The following is a 21,803-nucleotide window of genomic DNA, read 5'->3' on the forward strand; positions in this document are numbered from 1 at the left end:
GATCCCAACAGAAACAGAGAGGAGAAACTTTCTTCTTTTCTTCTTCTTTTTCTTTTTCCTTTTGTTCTATGTACACCCTTCCTTTCCGTTTTGAGTTGCAAAGAGGGCTTCCCATACTGACCCCCAAAAAAAAAAGAGGGCTTCCCAGGTCATCCGGACCCAATTCTGTATTATCTTTGTCCAACAGTAGCTCTCCTATTGTTACCGTTGAGTTCATAAAGCATTCATTCTATGAGAGGCCGAACGGGGAAAAAGAGAGAATTCGAATTCTGGTCTTGCATCATTTTGTGTTCAGCATTTGTTCTTAACTTAATACAAATGCAATCTCATTTTCAGGAACCACCCTGAAGCCTTCATTTATGCATTTCATCAACCTAAGGTAACATTATTTTGACATACTGTCGAAGGCAGAACAAAGGTAAGGTTTCACCCTAAGCTAACATGGATCCTGTTGCCCAGTTCCGGAGTTCAGTCAAGCATATGATGCCACCATTCAACTAGACAAATAAATATACAAAAAGAACGGGCTGCCTTAGAAGCTCCTGAACAAACAAGAGCTCGTCTGATTCAGCCTGGAAAAAAAACAAGATATCATCCAAATTAACAAAGCATGGACATTAGCAATGGAAACCTTATAATTAGCATTCCGGCTGACCATTACATTGCATATCATACCAAGTCAACGAACTGATATTCCATATGAACCAATACAAGTACATTTTGCTCATAAATCTCCTGAAAAGGGGAATCTAGAAATCACCTAACCACCATAAGGCCCAAACTTTCACAAATTTCCTTTGCATACAAGCAGCTATATGTCCAAACTACAAACCAACACAGAATACATCCAATCCAAAATAGCCCAAGGCCAGAATCACTGCATATTTTTGGCCACTGGCTCAAGTGCTTCAACAGTAACCACACTATTTCCCCGGATCACCTGCAGCAATATAAGTAAGAATTAAGCAAACCAACTTAATTATTGGAGCATCAGGCCAAATGGCAGTAGAACTATAAAAACAATGAGAATAAGTGGAGAAACTGGGACTTACCACCATGCCAATATCATTCTTTTCATTGCCATTCACTTCTACGGTGTTGTCAACCACTAGATTCATGAACTGGTCAAAACCACGAAGTGTTCCAACAACCATCCGATTTGCATTCAGCTTGACTACAATCAAAGACATTAGTTAATTCAACTGTTTAAAGTTTCTGGTAACAATAAAGAGGAAAAATAAAAAAAATGCAGATTCTAATGTCTTAGTATCAAAAAAATAGTTTCTGCGAATGTAAGACATAAATGTTTGACCTTCTACTATTCTTCCCCGTAACTTCAACTAAGAAGAGAATCTACACAAGCTTTAAATATTCATATTTAGGCCCCTCAGTATCAAGTATACAAGCAGTTTCACAAAATTTGGCAGCACATGCCATGCAAGTAAAAATCCCCCATCCACCCAAACACTCCTACATAGGGGGGCAGTTTAGTGAAGATGATTTCAAATTGTAAGAATTAAAAAAGTATAAAAAACGTTAAAGGATCATCTGGAGAAATTGTGGTGGTCGCAATGTAACCTATAAAATACAACTTGAGTTCGCACTACAATCCCCAAGTGCTCAAACATTTACTATCTGAAAAACTCCAAAATGCCTAGTTGACTTAAAAAGGAAAAGAAGCCCAAATAAACTCATTGATCATATTACACAAGGAAAGCAACTAAGAAGCTCATACAACAATTGCCCACAGAATTTTTTGAAGAGAAAGAAAGACAGAAAAAATAAGATCCTTACTAATAGATGACTAATACAAATAAATCTTTGTGTGCTTTACATGGGCTGTGTATTAGAATTCAAAATATAAAACCAACTTTCACATTAAGAAAAAAAAAATATAAACTTGAGAAAGAACTCTCTTTTGCACAGAATTCTAGAAATCTAGATTATTCACACATTTTTTGTACAGGAAACAGAAACCTAGTTGTGCACATCAATTTGGGCTTACATTTTCATTTTCATACATGATCGAGAGGTTGCACTGTTAGCAGGAAAAACATTGAATTCATGATTATAGTTGACAGGATGAAATCATGAACATATCATACATGCTACTGCCAAAGAAACTGCACAATTGTTTCTTTTAAAAATATAGATTTTTTGTGTCTTTCCCACAATATTTTATACCCAGATAATGTAATAATAGTAAGTTGAACTGGTTTTCTTAGCCGAATTTTCTCAGCGACCAAATAGAGCAAAATATAGGGGAGATCATGATGGGAGGAAGTAAAACGATAGAACTTTTTTAGACCGCATAAAGAACTTACTTTGAAGCTTCTTGTCCATGTACCTGTAAAAATGCAATAAATTTCAATTAATTAGCATCTTAATTTATAAAAATAATAATAAACACAATGAAAACAACAAAATCGAAACGGAAAAATAGACCATAGGGGACAGAAGAGCTTACTTTTTGAGATCCGGAGGCTGACCTGACCTGCTCATGGTGAAGAATTAGAGAGAGAGAGAGAGAGAGAGAGAGAGAGAGAGGTTTTGGGAGACGAAGACTTTCAGCAAAACCCTAGGAATGAAATCTCCGGTCTCTGCTGCTTGTTTGAGGAAACACTTTTTGTATGGGCAGGTTGGCCCATCGAGCCTAATGTCGGCTAATTGGGCTTTAAAAAAAGCCCACGAATTCAAAAAAGGCATGAAAAATAAAAAATATATGAAAAGGGGTGTTGCGAGAATCGAACTCGCGACCTCTCGCACCCGAAGCGAGAATCATACCACTAGACCAAACACCCGATGTTGATTAGTGTTCTGAAATAATTTTATTAAAACGTTTTTTAATACTTGCCTATGTGTCTTTTGAATATTAATTTACATTTGGATTTTATTTTTTGCATATATTTTAATCAACTTATCATGCTCTCTATTTTTTAGTTCAAATTTAGCTAAAAATACATAAAAGCTATTTTATGAGCTCTCTATAAAATTTCAAATTCAACCATACTCTCTAGTTTAGAGAGTCAATTCATTTTTAATTCAACACAAATGGTCATCTCTATAAAATATATATATATATAATAGGCTATATTAATTAAAAGTTTAAAATATTCATTAAATTATAGGAAGCCCTTAGTCCATTCTCTATCCTCGAATTTAGGAGTTTCTAAAGGTCTCTCTATTTTAAGATGAATAATGCTACTCTTACCACATTTATATCATTCTCATCTTATGTGGTCTGAGGTGGACATCCACAACAATTAAAATTATGTAATATTTTCTTTTCTTTTATGATTTATTCCAATAGTTTTTCTAATTTTCTTAATTAAAATACACTTCATTGATTTAATTGATGTGGCATATAATATCTCTATTTTAGGATAGGGAGCATAATTAGATATGAGTTTTCTCACTTCCTCCCTAAATTTTATCTAAGGAGATGGTTTAGGGAGTTATTGCGGATGCTCTAAGTTATTTCATATATACTTTTTAATGATCTAACAAATTATTTCAAACTAAACAGAGGGCATCACCAAAGGCAAATCATTTTTCGATTGAGAATTAAATGAAGAATAACCCACCAAGTTGGGAACATTACTTTCAATGTGCATGCAAAAGAAATACAAAGAGAGAAAAGAGAAAACAAGAGCCCATTTTGAGGTCATGGGAGAGACATCGACAGAGCTAGATCTCCCATATGCCTACCTACTTGTACTATAAGGAAACTTGGGTTTGAAAGCAAAGCGGCAACCACCTCCAAAAGACAAAATTTAAATAATTAAAAAATTAAAAACTTTTTACCCCAACAAAAAACTTTTTTATTTTAATTTTCCAACCCAAAAAAAACAAAACATTTTATGTTAATGCAGTACAGATTCAGGGTACAATTGGGTCATGGCCCGTAAACAGCAAGTCTTGACGTACGAGCCTGGTCAAATTGATTTTGTCCAATATGATCCGCCCACCATGAGGCCTAATTCCGTGTCACCTACCCTATTCAACTATGCATTTATTTTCTTAGAGACAAGTGCCATGCCGGCCATGCTTGCTTTCTTTTTTCGCGTTGCATGTTCAAGGCCTTGTTTATTCATCTTAGCTCCTCACACGTTCCAATCATATTTGACTTTTGTAATCGCCAATAATGGTTCAGAGTATCGACCTTCATTTTGTCAAAATGTCAATGCCAACTTTTAAAAGCTTTCTATCTGATTTATTGATCTTCCATAGAGCTAGAGTTCCCTGTCCACCATTAGTAATGCAAGGACTTCTCGTCAACCACTCGTTTTTTTTGTGGACGTATAGGAATTTACGGTTTCAGTGGTAAAGTATTTATCTTCATAATCATTACGAGAGTTTTAACTCATGTCCTTTTAAAGTGAATTTATATCAATCAATGGTTGAAAAGCAGATATAGTAGTTAGTGCGCAATATTTGTATGCAATACTTCTTGTCAACCCTACATGTGTTTTTGAATATGCGTAATAAGAAGTTATAACTTTAGCGATAAATAACCCATCTTTGCATTCATGACAAGAATCTGATTCTTTTTTCGTTACTTTAGAGAGAGTTTCATATCTCGATTAATCATTGAGAATCATCTATAAATAGACAATTGAAAGAAGAAAAACACTTACTATCCAATGGAATGAGACTAGGAGGGCAAGTGTGTATGTCTGGTGGGTGCATAGGATATACGTATATTCTTTATATGAGTTTGATGAGCCAGGCCATTAAACTATGGTGGTTGATTCCTGTATGGAAGGATAATAACAACCCAACTATTTCTTTTTCACTTTCCAGCGAATGAATTTAGATTCCACTCCCCATAAAGTTAATCAAAGCACTACGAATCTGTAATGATAAAATGTGGTTGGCATTTGATTCAAACTGACAAATGATTCAATAGCAGTTAAGCATTTTAAAGTATAGTTAGTGGGATTCCATCATTGTTTATGGACCTCAACATTTACATGCCCAATAATTACACTTTTGTTTTCTCTTTACCATCATTTTATTATCTTTTATTCATTGGAGAACCCTTTGGTTGACTCACATGTATACCAGCAAATATGGAGTTCAAAATTCTAGTATGTATTATGAAATGCTTAAGTGGGTTATTAGATGTTCCCACTCTTTTAGAGCTAAGAAAATGCTTAAGCTCCAACTTATGATGTTACATTCAAAGTAGATTTCGAATGTGAATTGTTAAAAGTTATCAGTAAAATTTATTTCACTTGGAACTTATTTATGATGAAATTCGTGAAAAAGTGTTACATTTAGAAAAATAAAAGTCAGAATTCATATATATATATATATATTATTATTATAAAAGCAGAGAATGGTGAAACATTTAAAATACCAGAAAACACTCTTGGATTAATTCAAATATTAAGAATTAAAATTATTAATTAAATGAGGATGATATGGTAAATTCATATTTTTTTATATTAAAAAAAAAAATAAAAAACAATCGATAATAGGTCCTACTTTTATAGAATAATTAATTCCTAAAAAAAAATTAAAAAATTAAAAAATTAAAAAAAAATCAATTAGCACATACATGAGCATGTGTCAAGCTACTAGTGTATATATATATATATTTTAACAAACTTGAGACTAATTGCTATAAACTGTTAAGAAGTCAGAGACAAATGGGGACAAGAAAAGTCATTACGATCATAGAATAACAATTTAAAAAGTCAAACAAGACCCTTTCTGGGACATTCCCCCCACTCCATATATCACAAATAAAATCCCCTCCCCCACCATCATTTTGCATATCTCCACTAACCAGAATCATGAAGCCACTTCCTCCTTAGCCAATCTCAGCTCCCAACTTCAATCTCACCCACCTTCCCTCTCCTCTCCTCTTCTCTCTCTCTCTCTCTCTCTCTCTCCAAAAAAACCAGACAAAAATGCTGGGAAAGAAGATGGTAAGCTTCAAAAAACTAGCCAAGAAAGTGAAGGTTATGGGTGGCGCTAATGAGCCATCACACCATGAATGTTTGCTAAGAGAGTCGTCAGCAGCAGAGCAAGGAGGGTCTCCTTCAACCAAACCCCCAACTGGGTTTTTGGCCTTGTATGTTGGAGAAGAGCGCCAGAGGTTTCTGGTGAGGACAAGCTTTCTCTCTCATCCACTCTTCAAGATGCTGTTGGAGAAGGCTTACAATGAGTATGGATTTGAGCAGAGAAATGGACTTGTGGTTCCCTGCAGTGTGTCTGCTTTTGAGGAGGTTGTGAATGCTGTGGAATGCAGCAATGGGAAGTTTGATTTTGGAGAGCTTGTTGAAGAGTTTATTTCCTGAGTAAATTAAGATATGTTAGAAGCTTTTTTCTTTTTCTTTTTTCTTTTTTTGATTAGTGGAGATGGTTAGATTAGCAATTCCATGTATGTACTAGAACATGTTCATATACATAGAAAAATACTTCAGCTCTTCAAAAGGGCTGGAGCTACTTTTGGTCATTTTGATTCTCTGGTTTCCAATATTCCCAAGTAGACTCAATACAAATGAACTCCAACTCTGACCCAAGAAAAGAGAGATATAATAACATATACCCTATAGGCTATAAAATATTTGGGTAACTTTCCAAATGCATATATTATATATTATTAGTATTATTATTATGCTCTCCAATCCCTTTCAGTTGCAATAACAATACATGGAACTTCTCAGTTCAACTTCTGCAGATGGACCTTCAAAATCATGCCTCTGAAACTACCTTTGCTTGCCTATGGGGTAACAGAAAACAGCAGCGTGCTTAGAAGTGTTATTGCTATCCCTTCCAGGAGATGTAGATCAATGCAGATGTTATTTGGGAAAATAAGGATGTTTGATTTGAATAGTCAATTTTATATGAAATTCAAGGCATAATGTCTGCAGAAAATAAGGACCTTTAATAGTCTAAATTATTTTTTTTATTTTTTTAGCACAAGCAATAGTCTAAACTACAGAGGGAGGAGGATTTCTCACATACACGCACAACTAAATCTCTTGTCTGCAAATCAAGGCTCTTATTCAGTGGGCTAGACCTGTTGGATAAATTACATATAGAATTCAAGGGATATATATATTTTGGATATTAGAATTCAAGACATAATTGACTCGGCATAAAATAACGCCGTGTTTATAATGCACAAGGAAGTGGCATGGCTCCCAATTTTGCAAAAGGGAACTTCCCTGCTTTGGCACATGGTTTCTATTTTAAACACAATCAGTGGCGGTCCTACACCGAGGTCAAGGTAGGCAATTGCCTACCCAATTGTAACGTAGGCACTAGGTAGGCAAGGCTAACATGAGAGCTTCAGCTCCCAAAAAGCTTCTCAGGTGCCCACATGAACATGACATGCAAATTCAACATGCTTTCACAATTTTCCATGTCGTAAAATAGTAATACCTATCCAATATTAAATGATTATTCATTCCCTATTCCTATTTGGTTTCTTTATTGCAGTCCTAATTCCCAAAAATATTTTCATTTTCAAATATTCCAGACTCCCTCTTGTATTGTATTTGGTTGGAAATTATTATGATAATTTTAATAAAGGGTTACTTATTTTAATTTATATTTATTTGGTTTGTTACATTATATTTCTCTTTTATACTCAAATTTCAAGGTTGATAAATGAAGAAATATGTTATATGTAAATTGCAAAAATTGTTGTCATATGTGGGGTTGAAAAAGTTGTAGTATTAAATATATTTAAATTTATATATGTTTTTTTATGTTCAATGGGCAACACAACATGATATTATTCCTAACAACCTCAATTTTGCACAAACAACTAAAGTTCAAAATTTAAAACAACATCACTCATAAGACAACTGATGCCTATAACTATAAGTAGCATCAACACTATTGCCTTTTGTGATGTTGTAAGTTAGAAAATGCCATTAACTAAGTATAAAATTATGATGCTATAAACCTTATTTAGCATCAGAACTATTAAAACTACCGATGCCGTTGCATGTTTAGGCATCAAGGGTCAACATTTTTTTTACCACACATAAGGAACTATAGCATTAGTGTTTATTATAGAACTGATATTGTAAATACATAAAGTAATGTTATAGGCAAAGGTGAGTAATACCACGGTAGGAAGGGTGATTTGGCAATGGATATTATCCGTTGCTAAGGCAAAATTTGGCATAGTGAATTATTATAAGCTCTTGTCAAGTTATTGACCCCAAAAAAACAAATAAACAAATAAAAACTCTTGTCAAGGTTTGTATGTAAGTTTTTGCCTCCCCAGATTTGGAATCCTGGGTCCACCACTAAACACAATGGTGCTGGAGATAGCCCAATGCTAAAGAAATAGGAACATTCTATATAGCTACTTTGATACTTGCAGAGATTCTGAATAAAGGAGCAATTTATAGAGCTTGGCATCTCTATAGGAAACAAATTTTGTAGTCGAATTTATTGCACATTCTCTCATACTACAACAACGTAAAACCATGAACTTCCTTCCTGGGGAGAAAGAGAACAGTGCATTTAAGGGCCGAGCTTTTACGGAGGTAGATGGGCTTGCCGTCTTTTCGTCCAAAGTTTTGTAGCCCAGGCCCATGAGCATGCATTCATCTGATTATTTGAGTGGAACTAACTTGGTGCTGCATCACAATGAAAGATTGAAATCCATCATTAAGCTCATACAATACAACCATATCTAGCTCTCACTCTCAACATCATCACAAGCTTCTACAAGAATTCTCTTCATACGATCCATCAAGTCCTGCATTTGTTCCCTCGAATGCAATGGCGACGGATAAACACATGCGCAATTCAACGCTCCATCACGTATGGTGTCGAAAATGGCTATAGAGGGGCCAACGCCATGGACTGAAGCGCAGCCCTCGTAGTCCTCCACCCCAAGCTCTTGGTGCACCTCACTAGAATCATCAATCACCGAGTCCTCGAACACTGAGATAAACGCAGTTCTCATCGACGATGACGGGGTCAAGCCAGGGTTTTCGATAGCCTTGCACATGAGGAAGTTGAGGTCTGACATGTCTGTGAAATGCTTGTTTGAGTTCTTGGCATTTGCGAAGGCAATGTAGCATCTCTTTGCCAGCTCCCAGAGTGTGTTTCCTCCATTTATGTCATGCGTATTCATGATGGCAGAATGATAAAACCCTGAATCATTTAGGGATGAATATCAATCTTATTTCATCAGCATTCAAATAATTGCCACTGTATTCTCATTGATGACTACTGACTTTAAATATACTCAACCTTTTCTCCGCCATCGGTATGACTTTTTTTAGAGCTGACTTTCAAATTTTCAATTTGAAAAATCATTTGCAGGGGCTTACCAAGATTATTGGAACTGAGGGGTGGTTCAAGAATGGAGCGGCAGTCAAGGAGAGTTACAACAGCATATTTCTCCCATTGATGATCCGAGAGGTGCTTAGAGGCATGCGCAGCAATCAATCCAGCAGCTGCCAAGGCTCCAGATAATTTTATTTCTCTAGATTTGCAACCCTGAAAAGTTCAATCACCATTAAAGTGACCAAGTCCTGAGGCATGGTCAAACTTAACCAGCTTCATATATGATTGTCTTCATTTAGATAAAAATGAAAATGTCAGCCTGAGCTGGTCAAAAATCAAAACTGTATTATTGATGCACTGCAATGTCTCTCACAAATTGGCCGCCGAAAAAAGAAAGAAGCCTCATAGAGTCATTGACTCATCGCTAGCTAGAGTATTTGTTGGATCCATAACAACCACTTGTAGGCATAGACTCCAAGAACTAAGCTATCAACACCATTAGTGACCAATGCTTGACATCACACGAGAACACAACTTCAAACCAACATGAAATATACAGATTCGGGTTGACCATTGCTTCACATGAACCTAAAAAATGACATGACTTGCTAACACAAATAATAAACATTTCGAGGCATGTCGAGGTATGTCTACCACAAGTAGAGGGTTTTTTCTTTTTCCCCAAGGTCTTGGAACCTCTTATAACGTTGAGATCATAACTAGCATCACTAGACTCCGAGCTAATTGGTCACCTAACAAGTTGTGTTCAAGTCATGTTACTTGATATTTGGTGAAGTACTAATCAATCTTAACCAGACCCATTTCGTTAGTCTGTCCACGCAAAATGACAAATCATCCAGCCCACATGACTCCCATCCCTAGTACTGAAACCCTTTAGAAAAGACAATGGATGATGGGATAGTGGACCAAACCTAACCACCAGACTCAAATTGGTCTTATTCGAAACGCGAAGCCCACAGGGCGCGCCCACATCATCCCCATTCTGCATGCCACAATATGGAGCCCATCTCGGATTATTTTGATTTCATTACTTTATTATGGTAATTATGGTGGTAGTAGAATATGGTCTCGTAGTATACCTAAAAACCAATTTCTTTGTAAATTAAAGTTGTTTAGAGTATCATTTTTATAGAATAAGAAGTGGAAGAAAAATAAGTCATTTTTGGTTCCTATACTATAGTTTGTCGGTTTTACCATTTTCGTCTATGCTGTTTCAATTTTGTCAATTTTATCCATATAATTAAATCTTAGCGATTAAAGTACAAGTTACAAATTGTGTCAAATTCCTTTGAATTAAATTCTTTAGCAAGCGATTTGACAGAATTTAATCTGTCCTTGAATTGCTCGTATTTAAAATTAGAGAGATGAAATTATCAAAATTAAAACTACCATGGCAAAAATGATAAAATTGGCAAACTACATAAACTAAAGGTGATTTTTGCCAAAAATCTAGTAAAACTATTGTGAGGTGGCATTTAAACATTAGAATCACATGCATGCGTACAGTTAAATATTGACAATCTTAAGAAAGAAAAATAATAATAATAATCCAAGACACTGGAAATTAACTTACAGCAAGAAGCCTCTGGCAGTCATGTGGGTTTAACTGTAATTTCACCACCTGAGAACGCCTCGCCGAGCTCGCGTCTTTGAAATCCAGATTCGATAGCCTCAGCGAATTCAAAGAGTACCCAAGCATGTCCACGCCACGCGCCCAAAACGGCTTGTTCGCCTTCCCGTTTGGGATCAAATCCTCAATTCCCAAACTGATCTCCCCATTTCCCTTTAATTCCCTCTCTGCCTCTCCTCCCCCCGTCGACTTCATTTCCGCCAACAGCGCCCTCAGCAGCGCCACGGCCGCAGCGCGGTCGCACGCTGACGTGTGCACGCGGAGCGCCAGGGCCCACCGGGACTCGCTTATAGTGTACACGCTCGCAAATAGCACGTCCGTGTCAGCGTCCGACGAAGGGTTGGGATTGCGCCACGTGTTAATGTTGAGCTCGTGCTCGAGGATTAGATGGAACGCGGGGATGTTGGGCTGGTTTTGGTTTTGGAGAATGAGAACCGTCGATGGGAGATCGAATCGTTGGATTTGGAGGTGGGGAGTTGGGGGTGTGAGGAAGGAAAAGGTGTTTGTGGTGGAATCGAAGAGGTGTTTGGAGCGGAGGACAGGATGGGAATTTTGGATGTTGTGGAGGGCAGTTTGGAGAATTGAGAAGTTTGGGGGTTTGGAGAGGAGGAGGGCTAGGACTGTTATGCCGGTGCCAGAGGGGACGGCTTTGCACCAGCTGTACTCGGTTCCGCCCACGGGTCGGGTCTTGGGCTCCGGCATTGCTTCTGGGTTGAGAGAAAGATAAAGAAGTCTGCTTTGAAAATGTTAGATAACAGGAACTGGAAGAAGACTGATTAAGGTTTGTATATTATTTTTGGCCACACGTGTTTTATTGTTTATAATGGGCCACGCTTTCTGTCAAATTTTAATTTCTGTACATTTTCGTCTTTTTAGGTCATATAATGGCCCCTACGCATATGCTATTCTCCAAAGGCATTCGCGCTTAATTATTCTTGGGTGCTGCTATTCCCATCCTTGTCTTATTTCTCCATTTACCCACCTAATTTTCAAAATTATAAAAGCAAATTTATCAAATTGCAAAATGACTTTTAAGTTAACACCGTTAAGTCAAGAAAATAAAAGTAAAAATAAAAACAGAAAATTAGAATAAATAAATAAAAGAGCCCAGCAAAACAACCCTCAGACCAAACCAACCTCCCCTCCTCACCTCACCTCCAGCCACATCATCAATTGCCACCTAAACCAAATGAGTTGCTCTTGTAAGATTCCCAGTTGCCCTCCTCTCTATTTTTCTTTTTTCATAAATCTAAATTAGCAAAAATAAATTTCTTTTACTCTTTGTTTATTGTTGTCTAGGTAGGCCATAGATCTTCATAAGATTGCAGCTCCTATTAAATGTTAGACTTCGCTGCACTTACGACATTGATTAACAAAATCCCAATGTCGCTTTTATGACAACTTTTTGCATTTTGAATGTGCTTATTGATAATCTGATCTGTGACTGCGATATTATTATCTGATTGAATTCGGTATGTATCAGTCAAAATTCTTTTAATGAATAATATCCGGTGGATCAAATGGATTCGTAAAATAATCTTAAAAAATGAACTAATTCAATATTCAACACTAAAATAAGTGATGCCTAAGTTACAAATTCAAAGATTCAACATATTCAATATCCATCAACATTTTCAATATTCAATATCTATTAACATATTCAATATCCAAATCCTAATCAACTTATTCAATATCCAAATCAACCAAATCAATATTTATCCATCAACATATTCATCAAATCCAAATGGTTAAAACTCATGCATTATGACTTACACAAAAAAAGTTAAACTTATGCCTTATGACTTACAAAAATACAAACACAATCCAAACACAAATGATGTTAAAGGAAATAAAATGAGAAATGCAGGAGAGCGAGCGAGGCGGATGAGATGAAAAAAAAGTATATTTCAATTAGGTACGAGTGCAGTGATTCGACGGTATCAAAATCTTGATAAAGCTATACTTTATCTATACTCGATTGCAGTACAGTCACGGTACCTAATATCTCTCGGTACCAAATGAAACAGTATGAAATCAAGATCGTCATGGTGCGGATGCGGTATTTCGGTTTAAGATGCCCACCTACTTACTCCCCATATTGCCCTTAGCCATGGCAAGAGGAGCTAGAGCGCCACTATTTACGTGAATATGTGGTTGCCCTTAAAATCAAATTTTGTGTTCCCCATTGCTTACTAGCTAAGGCAATTACTATTCATTTTTTGTTTTATTCACAATTTTATTTACCTTAATAATTAATGTGGATAATATTTTCGGATAAGATTTACGGGTTCCTACGTGTCAAGACTATTCATAGTCAGATAAAATTTCGGGATAAGATTTTTTTGTTCAAATTTCGGATGAATTTCAAAATTCAAATTTCGGATGAATTTCAAAAATCAAATTTCAGATACATTTGGGTTCAAATTTGGATGAATTTCAAAATTCAATCAGATAAATTTGGTTCAAATTCGGATGAATTTCAAATTTTCAGATAAGATTTTCATCCAATGAAATGCCAGCCACGTGGCATCTTTATCTTGCCAAATTTTTCTATAAAACCAAAGGCTCACCTCATGCCTCTCACACCACATCTTAGTATTTTCATTTCTTAGGTTTAGCATTCATACTCCATTCATTCTCAAAAGAATATATGATGCTTTGAGGCATGAGAGAGAAAGAAAGGAGAAGTAGATTTCATGAAATGAATGAGTTGCAGAAAGAATGATGAACAAGTTCTCATAGCAAGGGCAATGAAAGAGGAAGAGAACCAGGTCACGCTGTGGTTCACAAGTCGGCCAGTCACGGAATGTGGATAGACATAGGCATTCTCGGTAAGAATCTTGGAAGATTATTTTATCCCAACCGCTTGTACAATGATGTTGATTGGCGATTTAGAATGCAACCTCACTTGTTCAATAAAATCATGCATGATATTTGCAATTATGATGCATATTTTGTCAAAAGTGTGATGCTACGGGTTTTGGGCCTTCACTTAAGAGTTATTCCCATTATACGCATGTTGGCGTATGGAGACCACGATCGTGGATGAGGTTGCCTAATCGAAGTCCACTACGTGGAGGCTTTTGTAAGATTTTGTGATGCAAAAACTGTACACTAGGACTACCCACTGCACCTAATCCCGGGACCTCCAACGGCTTCTACAAAAGCCGACCCGAGAATTTCGCAGAATGATTGGTCGCACGCATTGGCAATGGCACCACCAACCCATGTGCAAGGTGATTACTAATAGAAAGGCACAAAAGTATCATCCACGAAGCCGCTTTGCTTCCACATGGGTTTGCATGCTTTGAGTTGCTTCGAGCCAAAATGACCTCAACGCCCCGGTCAATCTCGTCTTCAACGATGTTTTGAGCGCAAGGCCCCAATTACCACTATGAAGTCAATAACATACCACTGCATTCGGTATTATCTAATCGACGGTATCTACCAGGTGGACACATTTGTCAAATCCATTTCAACCCGATCCTAAGCAAAATTATTTGCTACTTATCAAGAAGGATACGAAAGATGTCGAAGGTGTTTTGGCATCCTTCAAGCTCGATGGTTGATTATCAAGGTGCGTGCTCGTTTGTTTGATCAGGAGATCCTCCGGAGCATTATGATGACTTGCATCATCCTCCATAATATGATTGTGGAGGATGAGTACGATTATGATGCTGGAGAGGTCTATGAACCGGATCCAATAAACACGGCCTTGACCCGGATTTATGAAAGGCCCATGGGGCCAAATGGAGAACCGTTTGAGCTGGAACCGTTGGTGAGAGACGATCGTATGATGACCCGGATGATAGATCGATATACAGAGATGCAATCTTCCTATATTCATGAAAGCCAACTTGACTTGATGAGCATTTATGATGTGAAAGGAATGAAGATGAATGATGGAGCATAGATGCTTTGGTTATGTTTTAGGCCTTATGTTTTGGTTGTGTTGTTTAGTATTGCTATGGTTTGCTGTGTGTTTTTTTATTTATTATTGTGCCTTGTTTCTAGTTTTGTTTTGATTTGAATTATGTTGTGTTTGATGTATGGAATATGTTGAATAAAATTGTCTTTATTAAAAGCTTTGTTTATTAAATAAAGAAACCAATACAAGTCATTAAGAATTACTACTACTAATAAAATAAAAACATGAAGTACACCAACTTATAGAAAACAAGAAAATTAAAAAATATTAAAATGTATGCCAACTAATTTAATGGTTTGATCATTTAACTAACTGTTGCTAGCCCATCATCTCGAAAAGTCTTCTTCATAACATCCCTTCGTTTAGCTTCTAATATTGTTTTGTATCGGGACATATGGCTTGTATCCATTGCCATAGTTTCCCGATCCGTCTTCTCCATATCTTTTTTGCGCAATACTCCTTTTCTCGTACACTCGGCTTGAATTGCCACCCCATTTCTTGGCGCTTGCTCAATCAAGTCTTATGCCGTTTGCCTTGCAATTTCTCCAAAACTTTGAATTATGATTGCTTGAATTACCCGCTTTGTTGCACCCTTTCGCCAATGGGCCTGTTTTGGATGGGTGAGTCTTCACTCATAGGGGAATCGAGAGAATCCGATGTCGCAATTTGATTGAGAGCGCCTCGCTTAACACAACGCCGACCGTTGGAATAATATTGAGCGCTTAAGTTTCACCACCTCCCAACATTCATGATGGGTAATTTTTTACACCCGTTGCACCGAACCACATCTGTGCTTGAATGAGCTATTTAACAAAAAAATGGAAATGCAATAACTATTTAAGATATATTGGATATGCAAGTAACAAAATAAAAATAATGGAAATGCAATTAACCTTACAAATAAATTGAAGTAAGAAATATGAAGAAACAATTGAAATGCAATAAATATTAACAACATATTGAAAATGCAAGAAATATTAACAAAATATTTCAAATGCAATAAATATTAACAACATATTGAAAATGCAAGAAATATTAACAAATATTTGAAATGCAAGAAATATTAACAAAATATTGACAATGCAATAAATATTAACAACATATATATATAAGGACATTAAACTTAATGATTACGAAAATTACAAAATACTTACTTCGTTAGTACGATTTTCCCCACTTCTATACAAATTCATCGCTTTTGCCAAGGCATCTCTCCATTTTGCCATCTCTTTGTTGAGAAGTTTCCACCTACTCGACAATGCCATTTCCGTACGAGTGGAGTCCGGAATTTTTTCACAAAAATCGGCATGAATTTTTTTCCACATATGGAAAAATTTCATCTCATTGCCTGACAAGGGACAATGACAAACTCGGAGCCAAACCTCACACAAAGAAACATCTTCCATGGTGCTCCACGCCCCTCCGGTTTCAATAGAAGAAGCCATAAAAATAATAACTAAAATTACAAGGTGAAAGAGATGAAAATGTTGAGTGAAGAGTGAAGAAAATGTTGAGTGAAGAGTGAAAAATATGTTGAGTAATTGTAGAAGTAGAATAAAATGTATGAGAATTGGTGTTGAAAGTGAAGGGTATTTATAGGTATTTATAGGAAAAAAAATCAGAATTTTTTAGGATTTTTTAGTATTTTTTTAAAAAAAATTTCGATTTTTTTTCATAATTTTATTGTCCAAAAATCGCCAGCCGTTGGATTAAAATTTGGAATCAAATCGAGCGCTAGACTGCCACGTGGCTTCCAATTATTACGCGTTGACCGACGTTGACAAGACGCGCTCAATTTATTGTACGGCATTGCACGCCGCCAACGCAAAAATTGAATAACGCGCGTGGACGACGCCACCGACGTCGCACGACGTACCTCCACCGAAGTTTTGGACGGGCGAGAGTTGGGCCAGCCCGTTGGTGGGTCCCACACCCCCCCCGGGCCTGGGCTGCATGGCTGGAAACGGATTTTTGTTTTTTTCCCCCCTCCCCTCGGGTTGGGCTGTGCGGCTGGACTTGCTCTTTTATGACAACTTTTTGCATTTTAAAAAAATAATTGTTTTGGTTTCGGAAGGGTTGAATCCCTGTAACCTCAAACTGGGCATGTCTAGGAAATAGTTAAGAAGGAAAGAATAAAGATTGGAATGTTCTATCTCTCTCGAATTGGAAACTTGGAGGAATAAAGGGCCATGAAGTTGCTGATATTGATGAAGAAGACTAGGATGAGTGACTTTGGCAGGCAATGCAGTCGAAGAAGTGTCGTCTCAGATCTGGGCCAATAGATGTAATATTTCTCGTGGGTTTGTTTATTCGTGGGTTGATTGAAATGGAGAGAGGAAAAGAATGTTAGATTGGGGTTTGAAGGTGTTGTTCAATACAACTGAAATAATGGTGAAAGATACATGAGGAGGAGGACGGAGGAGGGGAGGCTTGGGTCGAGATGGAAGGTATGGGTGGTTCTTGTTAAGGTTTGATGGAGTGTGCGGTGGGTGGCTGTTGAAAACCTTTATTTATTTAATTAATTAATTTATTTATTTATATTTTTTTGGGACTCAGTCAATAGTGTTAAGTTAGGTTTAAAAGAGTTAAGTGAATGGAATGGTATTTTAGGAATAATAGTGGGTGCAAAGAGAATTGTGGCTTTTTCAAATTTTGTGGGTGTAAGTAGAGTGTACAAAATAGTGCTCTTATTCATATTTTTGTAGAAATGTAGTTATACCTCATTTTCAAGAAAATTTTTAGAGAAATGTGACTTTTTTTTTTTTGTCTTTTCAAAATTCATGATTTGTCATCTAACTTTAACACCATTCAATTTTCCATCTATTTTTTAACAGTATTTTAGTCTTTCCATTTTCAAGGAAAAAAAATAGAGAAAAAAGAGACGTACCTCTCCTCTCCCCCACCTGCCCCCAAAACACATCACATAGGACTCTCTCTCTTTCTCTCTCTCAAAGTTTGCTTGGTCATCATTTGTTATGTAGGCTAGCAAATTGTTGGTTTGGTAGTTGTCATTCCATAAATTTTCATTATTAAAATGGAAAAATACAAAAAGAAAAAAAAATAAGAAGAAAAAGGTAGGATGAGGGAATTTGTGTGCGGAGGGTTGGTGTTCCGTTGTAGAGAGGGAAGGATGAATGGATTTCAAGTTGTGCGGGGTTGGTTGGAGCCTCTAGTGGTGCATAGGGATGGGGAAGCTGAGATTTTTTTTTTTTTTTCAATTTTAATTGTTTAAAAAGATATACAATTTTTTTTTTTATAATGATTTTTTCATTGTTTAAAATACCCTTGAAAATGGAAAGACTAAAATACCCTTAAAATATATGAAAAATTGAATTGTGTTAAAGTCAGATGAAAAATAATGGATTGTGAAAAATTAAAGTCACATTTTCTTAAATTTTTATTTAAGGTAACAAATTGAAATTGATGTATAAGTTCAGGTGACATTTCTACAAAAATCTCTAAACTTAATACGGAGTGACTTTGTATTAAATAGCCGAATCATAATGTTGATGAAAAGCGGGACTCTCTATTTCTCTCATCATGTGTGTGCTAGCTATTACAATATTGAGTTCGCTAAATAGTTTATTTGGGGTCATATTTCTTTTTTTCTTTTCTTTTTTTCCTTTTCGAATTTGGTTCAAAGGGTAAAACTGTTGGTTTTTAGACTTTACAAAAATATGGCATACATTGATTAATTTGGAATCAAGTTTATCATTTTATTTGAATTTGGAATATATTTGTAGTTTTTAAATTGATTTATTTATATCTAACATTTGTACCTTTTCTTTTCGGTTATATGGACCTCTCAAAGCCCAAAATAATTCAGCATGAACCAAACTCCAGCCGGATCTTCCGTGATCAAGCTCACAATCTCATCATGGGGAGTAGAACCCAAAAACTCAAGTTAATATAAATGCGATCCCTAAACACTAAAGAAACAGTTGAATAAAATTAAACTCATAACTGAAAAATGAACTTGAACCCCATAAAGGTGTACCATTGAGCCGCCGCTTTTGCTTTTTTTAGTACGCAAAACCGCAAAGTTTAAAGTTGAACAGTTAGGGTAAAATAAAATATCTCGATTATTTTAAGCGTTGGACAACTGACAAAGAAACTTTAAAAGTAAAAAAAGCTTGCTTTTGAAAGCAAGTAATGAACCCTGAGAGCAGCAATGAATTTTTAATTCCCAATACTATCATTCATTTCTAAAATACACCCTCTCACCCCACATCCAACCTTCCACATCCCTACTATTCATACGCCTCCAACCACGCACACCACAAACCACCACACCTCTCCTCCCACCACCATCACCTCCAGCCCACCACACACACCACCACTAACCCTAACCTTCTCACCTTCACCTCCACCTTCACCACCACCACCACAAACCACTTTTAAAACCTCCAACCAAATCACCATGTGCCACCACCTCCACAAGCCAACACCACCACCACCATGCCACCTCCACCACCATGCATCTACCACCACCTGGCGCCATCCCATGGCAAATCCATCCCTACCACCACCATCCACTCCATCACCACTACTACCACATGATTAGTACATAACACTTAACATCATGTCTATTTTAGTCATCATTCACATTACAACAATTTTATATTAAAACTTACCATGGTTTTGACAACTGCTTTTGTACTAACAAAGACTTTAAAGATATTGTTTACCAAACAGACAACATTGAAATATATTTTCAAAGCACAAAGCACACATGACAAGCTTTTTAAAAATACAGCGCAATCCCAAAGCGGGCCTGAGACCGATCCAAATCATACAAAACTTTTGTTGATCAACTTGGTCACACACTGATCTATACCAAATCCACAAGAATTTTCTTCATGTTATCAACCAGCTCCTGCATTTGCTCTCTCGCGTGCAATGGCGATGGATACACACAAACACAATCCAGCCTTCCATTCCTTATCGTGTCGAAAATCGCAATGGAAGGGCCGATGCCGTGCACCGAGCGCAGCCGATATAGTCATCTACTCCCAGCTCTCGTTGCATGTCATTGTAATCATCAATGATGGTGTCTTCAAACACTGTCATGAATGATGATCGCAAGGAAGACGATGGGGTCAACGCCGGGTTTTCGATCGCCTTGCACATCACGAAGCTCAGGGCAGCCAAGTCTGTGAAGTGTTTGTCGCTGTTCTTAGAGCTTGCAAAGGCCGTGTAGGTTTTCTTGGCAAGCTCCCACAGGTTTTCTCCTCCTTTGATGGTGTGGATGTGGGGGATGACGGAGTGATAATTTCCTGAATGTCAAAGGGTATTTCAATCATTTTGACATGCACAAATATATATGGTTTTGATTTATTGTATAGAAAAATTTGTACTGTATGGGATTAGAATGACCAAGGGGGGATGTGAATTTACCAAAATGGTGAATTGAAAGAGCTGGATCAAAATTGGAGCGGCAATCAATGAGTGTTAGTACCCCATACTTCTTCTTTTGATGATGTTTAGAGCACTTATCTGCAGCCATCAATCCAGCAGCTACCAATGCTCCACATAATTTAATCCCTTTAGCCTTGCAACCCTACAAATTTTGATTTCATTGATCACAAGCAAGATTGCTCAATAAGTGCCGTAATATCCAAATGAAAAAAGTTTGGTTATCTTCTGTATTCGACAATGTATCAGGTACTGTAGATTGATACTCGAATTATTAACTATTATATATATATATATATATATATTAAAGGTGTATGCATATATTAAACTTACATCGAGAATCCTTTGAGTTTCCTCTTGATTCATCTGAAACCTTACCACCTGAGAAGATCTAGCTGACTTGGTGTCTTTGAATTTCAAATTTGTGAGCCTCAGGGAGTTGAGAGAGTAACTAAGCATGTCCACCCCACGAGCCCAAAAGGGCTTCTTAGCAATCCTAGAAGGAACAAGGTCCTCAATTCCCGAATTGACCTCTCCTTTACTCCCAATTTCCTTCTCTATCCCTCTCCCCTCTCCATCATTAGTACCACCAATCAAGTACCCCAGCAACTCTCTCAGCATAGTCTCAGCCGTGGTGTGGTCACAAGCTGACACGTGTAGCCTCATCACGGCCACCCACTTCGCATTGGGGAGGGTGTAGATTGTTCCAAAGAACATGTCTTGATCATTTGTGCTAGCACTTGATGAAGAAGAAGAAGTAGTAGTTGTAGTTTTAGTCCAAGTGTTTTTGTTTAGCTCGTGTTCAAGGATCAGGTGGAAGGGAGAGACTGAATTATTACTTGGGTTTGATAGGGTTTCAAGGATTTCCGGAAGTTGATGAGAGGTCGAATGTTTTGATTTGGACAAAAGGGGTGGGGGATGTGACAAAGGAGAATGTGTTCATTTTGGTGTTGGTATGGAGCCTGGAGTTTAGGATTGGATGGGCGTTTTGCAGCTTGTGAAGTGCAGTTTGGTATTTGAGCATATCCGGAGCGCGGGAGATGTCAAAACCCAGCACCGTTATGCCAGTGCCGCCCGGCACGGCTCGGCACCAGCTGTTCTCCATGGCACCAACTGCTCGACCTCTTGGCTGATCAGCCATTTTCAAAGCCTTACTGAAATAGTAGAAGTATAGCTAGGTTTTTTTGTTTGTTTTGCTTTTGGTAGCTAATAGCTAGAGTTGCAATATAATGGTAAGTTGTGGTGAGATTTATATACAAATTGATGGAGAGTCACATCACATGGCCATTCTGTGTATAAATTTTGAAGACTTGCGATGGTAAGATTTTAAGACAAATGGTTGAATTTCGCATTAAGTTTTCATCTGCCCTGCCCTCTGTTTTGGTAGGTGATCAGTTGCCTTATTAACTGCGTCTACCGATGTGCATTAAAGAAATCTTCAAGCCTCTCTCTCTCTCTCTCTCTCTCTCTCTCCAACAAAAACAAAAAATTTCTCTTTTTACCTGCAAAAACAAAACAAAACAAAACAATTTTGGAAGT

The 21,803-nt window shown here is 37.0% G+C and overlaps 3 protein-coding genes, 1 long non-coding RNA gene, 1 other non-coding gene and 1 pseudogene across 7 annotated transcripts; 2 read left to right on the forward strand and 4 right to left on the reverse strand.

Annotated features, from left to right (window-relative positions):
- Positions 1–591: 591 nt before the first annotated feature.
- LOC103341760 (putative small nuclear ribonucleoprotein G) lies at positions 592–2,613 on the reverse strand. Its single transcript, XM_008245308.3, has 4 exons — positions 2,468–2,613; positions 2,325–2,347; positions 1,053–1,174; positions 592–940 (listed from the first exon to the last, which is right to left on the reverse strand). Exons 1-4 carry the CDS (start codon positions 2,500–2,502, stop codon positions 875–877), a joined length of 246 nt encoding a protein of 81 aa, XP_008243530.1. The 5' UTR covers positions 2,503–2,613; the 3' UTR covers positions 592–874.
- Positions 2,614–2,729: 116 nt separating this feature from the next.
- On the reverse strand, positions 2,730–2,801 carry TRNAP-CGG (transfer RNA proline (anticodon CGG)). Its single transcript has one exon. It is a non-coding gene; the product is annotated as a tRNA-Pro (tRNA).
- Positions 2,802–5,781: 2,980 nt separating this feature from the next.
- Positions 5,782–6,466, forward strand: LOC103341885 (SAUR-like auxin-responsive protein family). Its single transcript, XM_008245439.2, has one exon. It carries the CDS (start codon positions 5,919–5,921, stop codon positions 6,306–6,308), a length of 390 nt encoding a protein of 129 aa, XP_008243661.1. The 5' UTR covers positions 5,782–5,918; the 3' UTR covers positions 6,309–6,466.
- Positions 6,467–8,374: 1,908 nt separating this feature from the next.
- Positions 8,375–18,713, reverse strand: LOC103341759 (uncharacterized). 2 transcript variants are annotated; one of them, XM_089043138.1, is made up of 4 exons: positions 18,629–18,713; positions 10,865–11,654; positions 9,315–9,483; positions 8,375–9,135 (listed from the first exon to the last, which is right to left on the reverse strand). In XM_089043138.1, the coding sequence occupies exons 2-4, from the start codon at positions 11,621–11,623 to the stop codon at positions 8,669–8,671; spliced, it is 1,395 nt and encodes a 464-aa protein (XP_088899264.1). In that variant the 5' UTR covers positions 11,624–11,654; positions 18,629–18,713; the 3' UTR covers positions 8,375–8,668. The 2 variants fall into 2 exon arrangements, with proteins under 2 accessions (XP_088899264.1, XP_008243529.2); XM_008245307.3 differs by lacking the exon at positions 18,629–18,713 and having other exon boundaries at positions 10,865–11,787.
- LOC148914707 (uncharacterized) lies at positions 11,566–12,334 on the forward strand. Its single transcript, XR_016122841.1, has 2 exons — positions 11,566–11,702; positions 11,798–12,334. It is a non-coding gene; the product is annotated as an uncharacterized LOC148914707 (long non-coding RNA).
- Positions 18,714–19,612: 899 nt separating the features above from the next.
- LOC103341758 (uncharacterized) lies at positions 19,613–21,528 on the reverse strand (annotated as a pseudogene). The gene is made up of 3 exons (XR_016122461.1): positions 20,598–21,528; positions 20,247–20,409; positions 19,613–20,125 (listed from the first exon to the last, which is right to left on the reverse strand). The product of XR_016122461.1 is annotated as an uncharacterized LOC103341758 (transcript).
- Between the last annotated feature and the right edge of the window lie 275 nt (positions 21,529–21,803).

This window comes from Prunus mume, linkage group LG8 (assembly GCF_029339155.1).
Source record: "Prunus mume cultivar Tortuosa linkage group LG8, ASM2933915v1, whole genome shotgun sequence".
Classification (NCBI taxonomy): Eukaryota; Viridiplantae; Streptophyta; class Magnoliopsida; order Rosales; family Rosaceae; genus Prunus; species Prunus mume.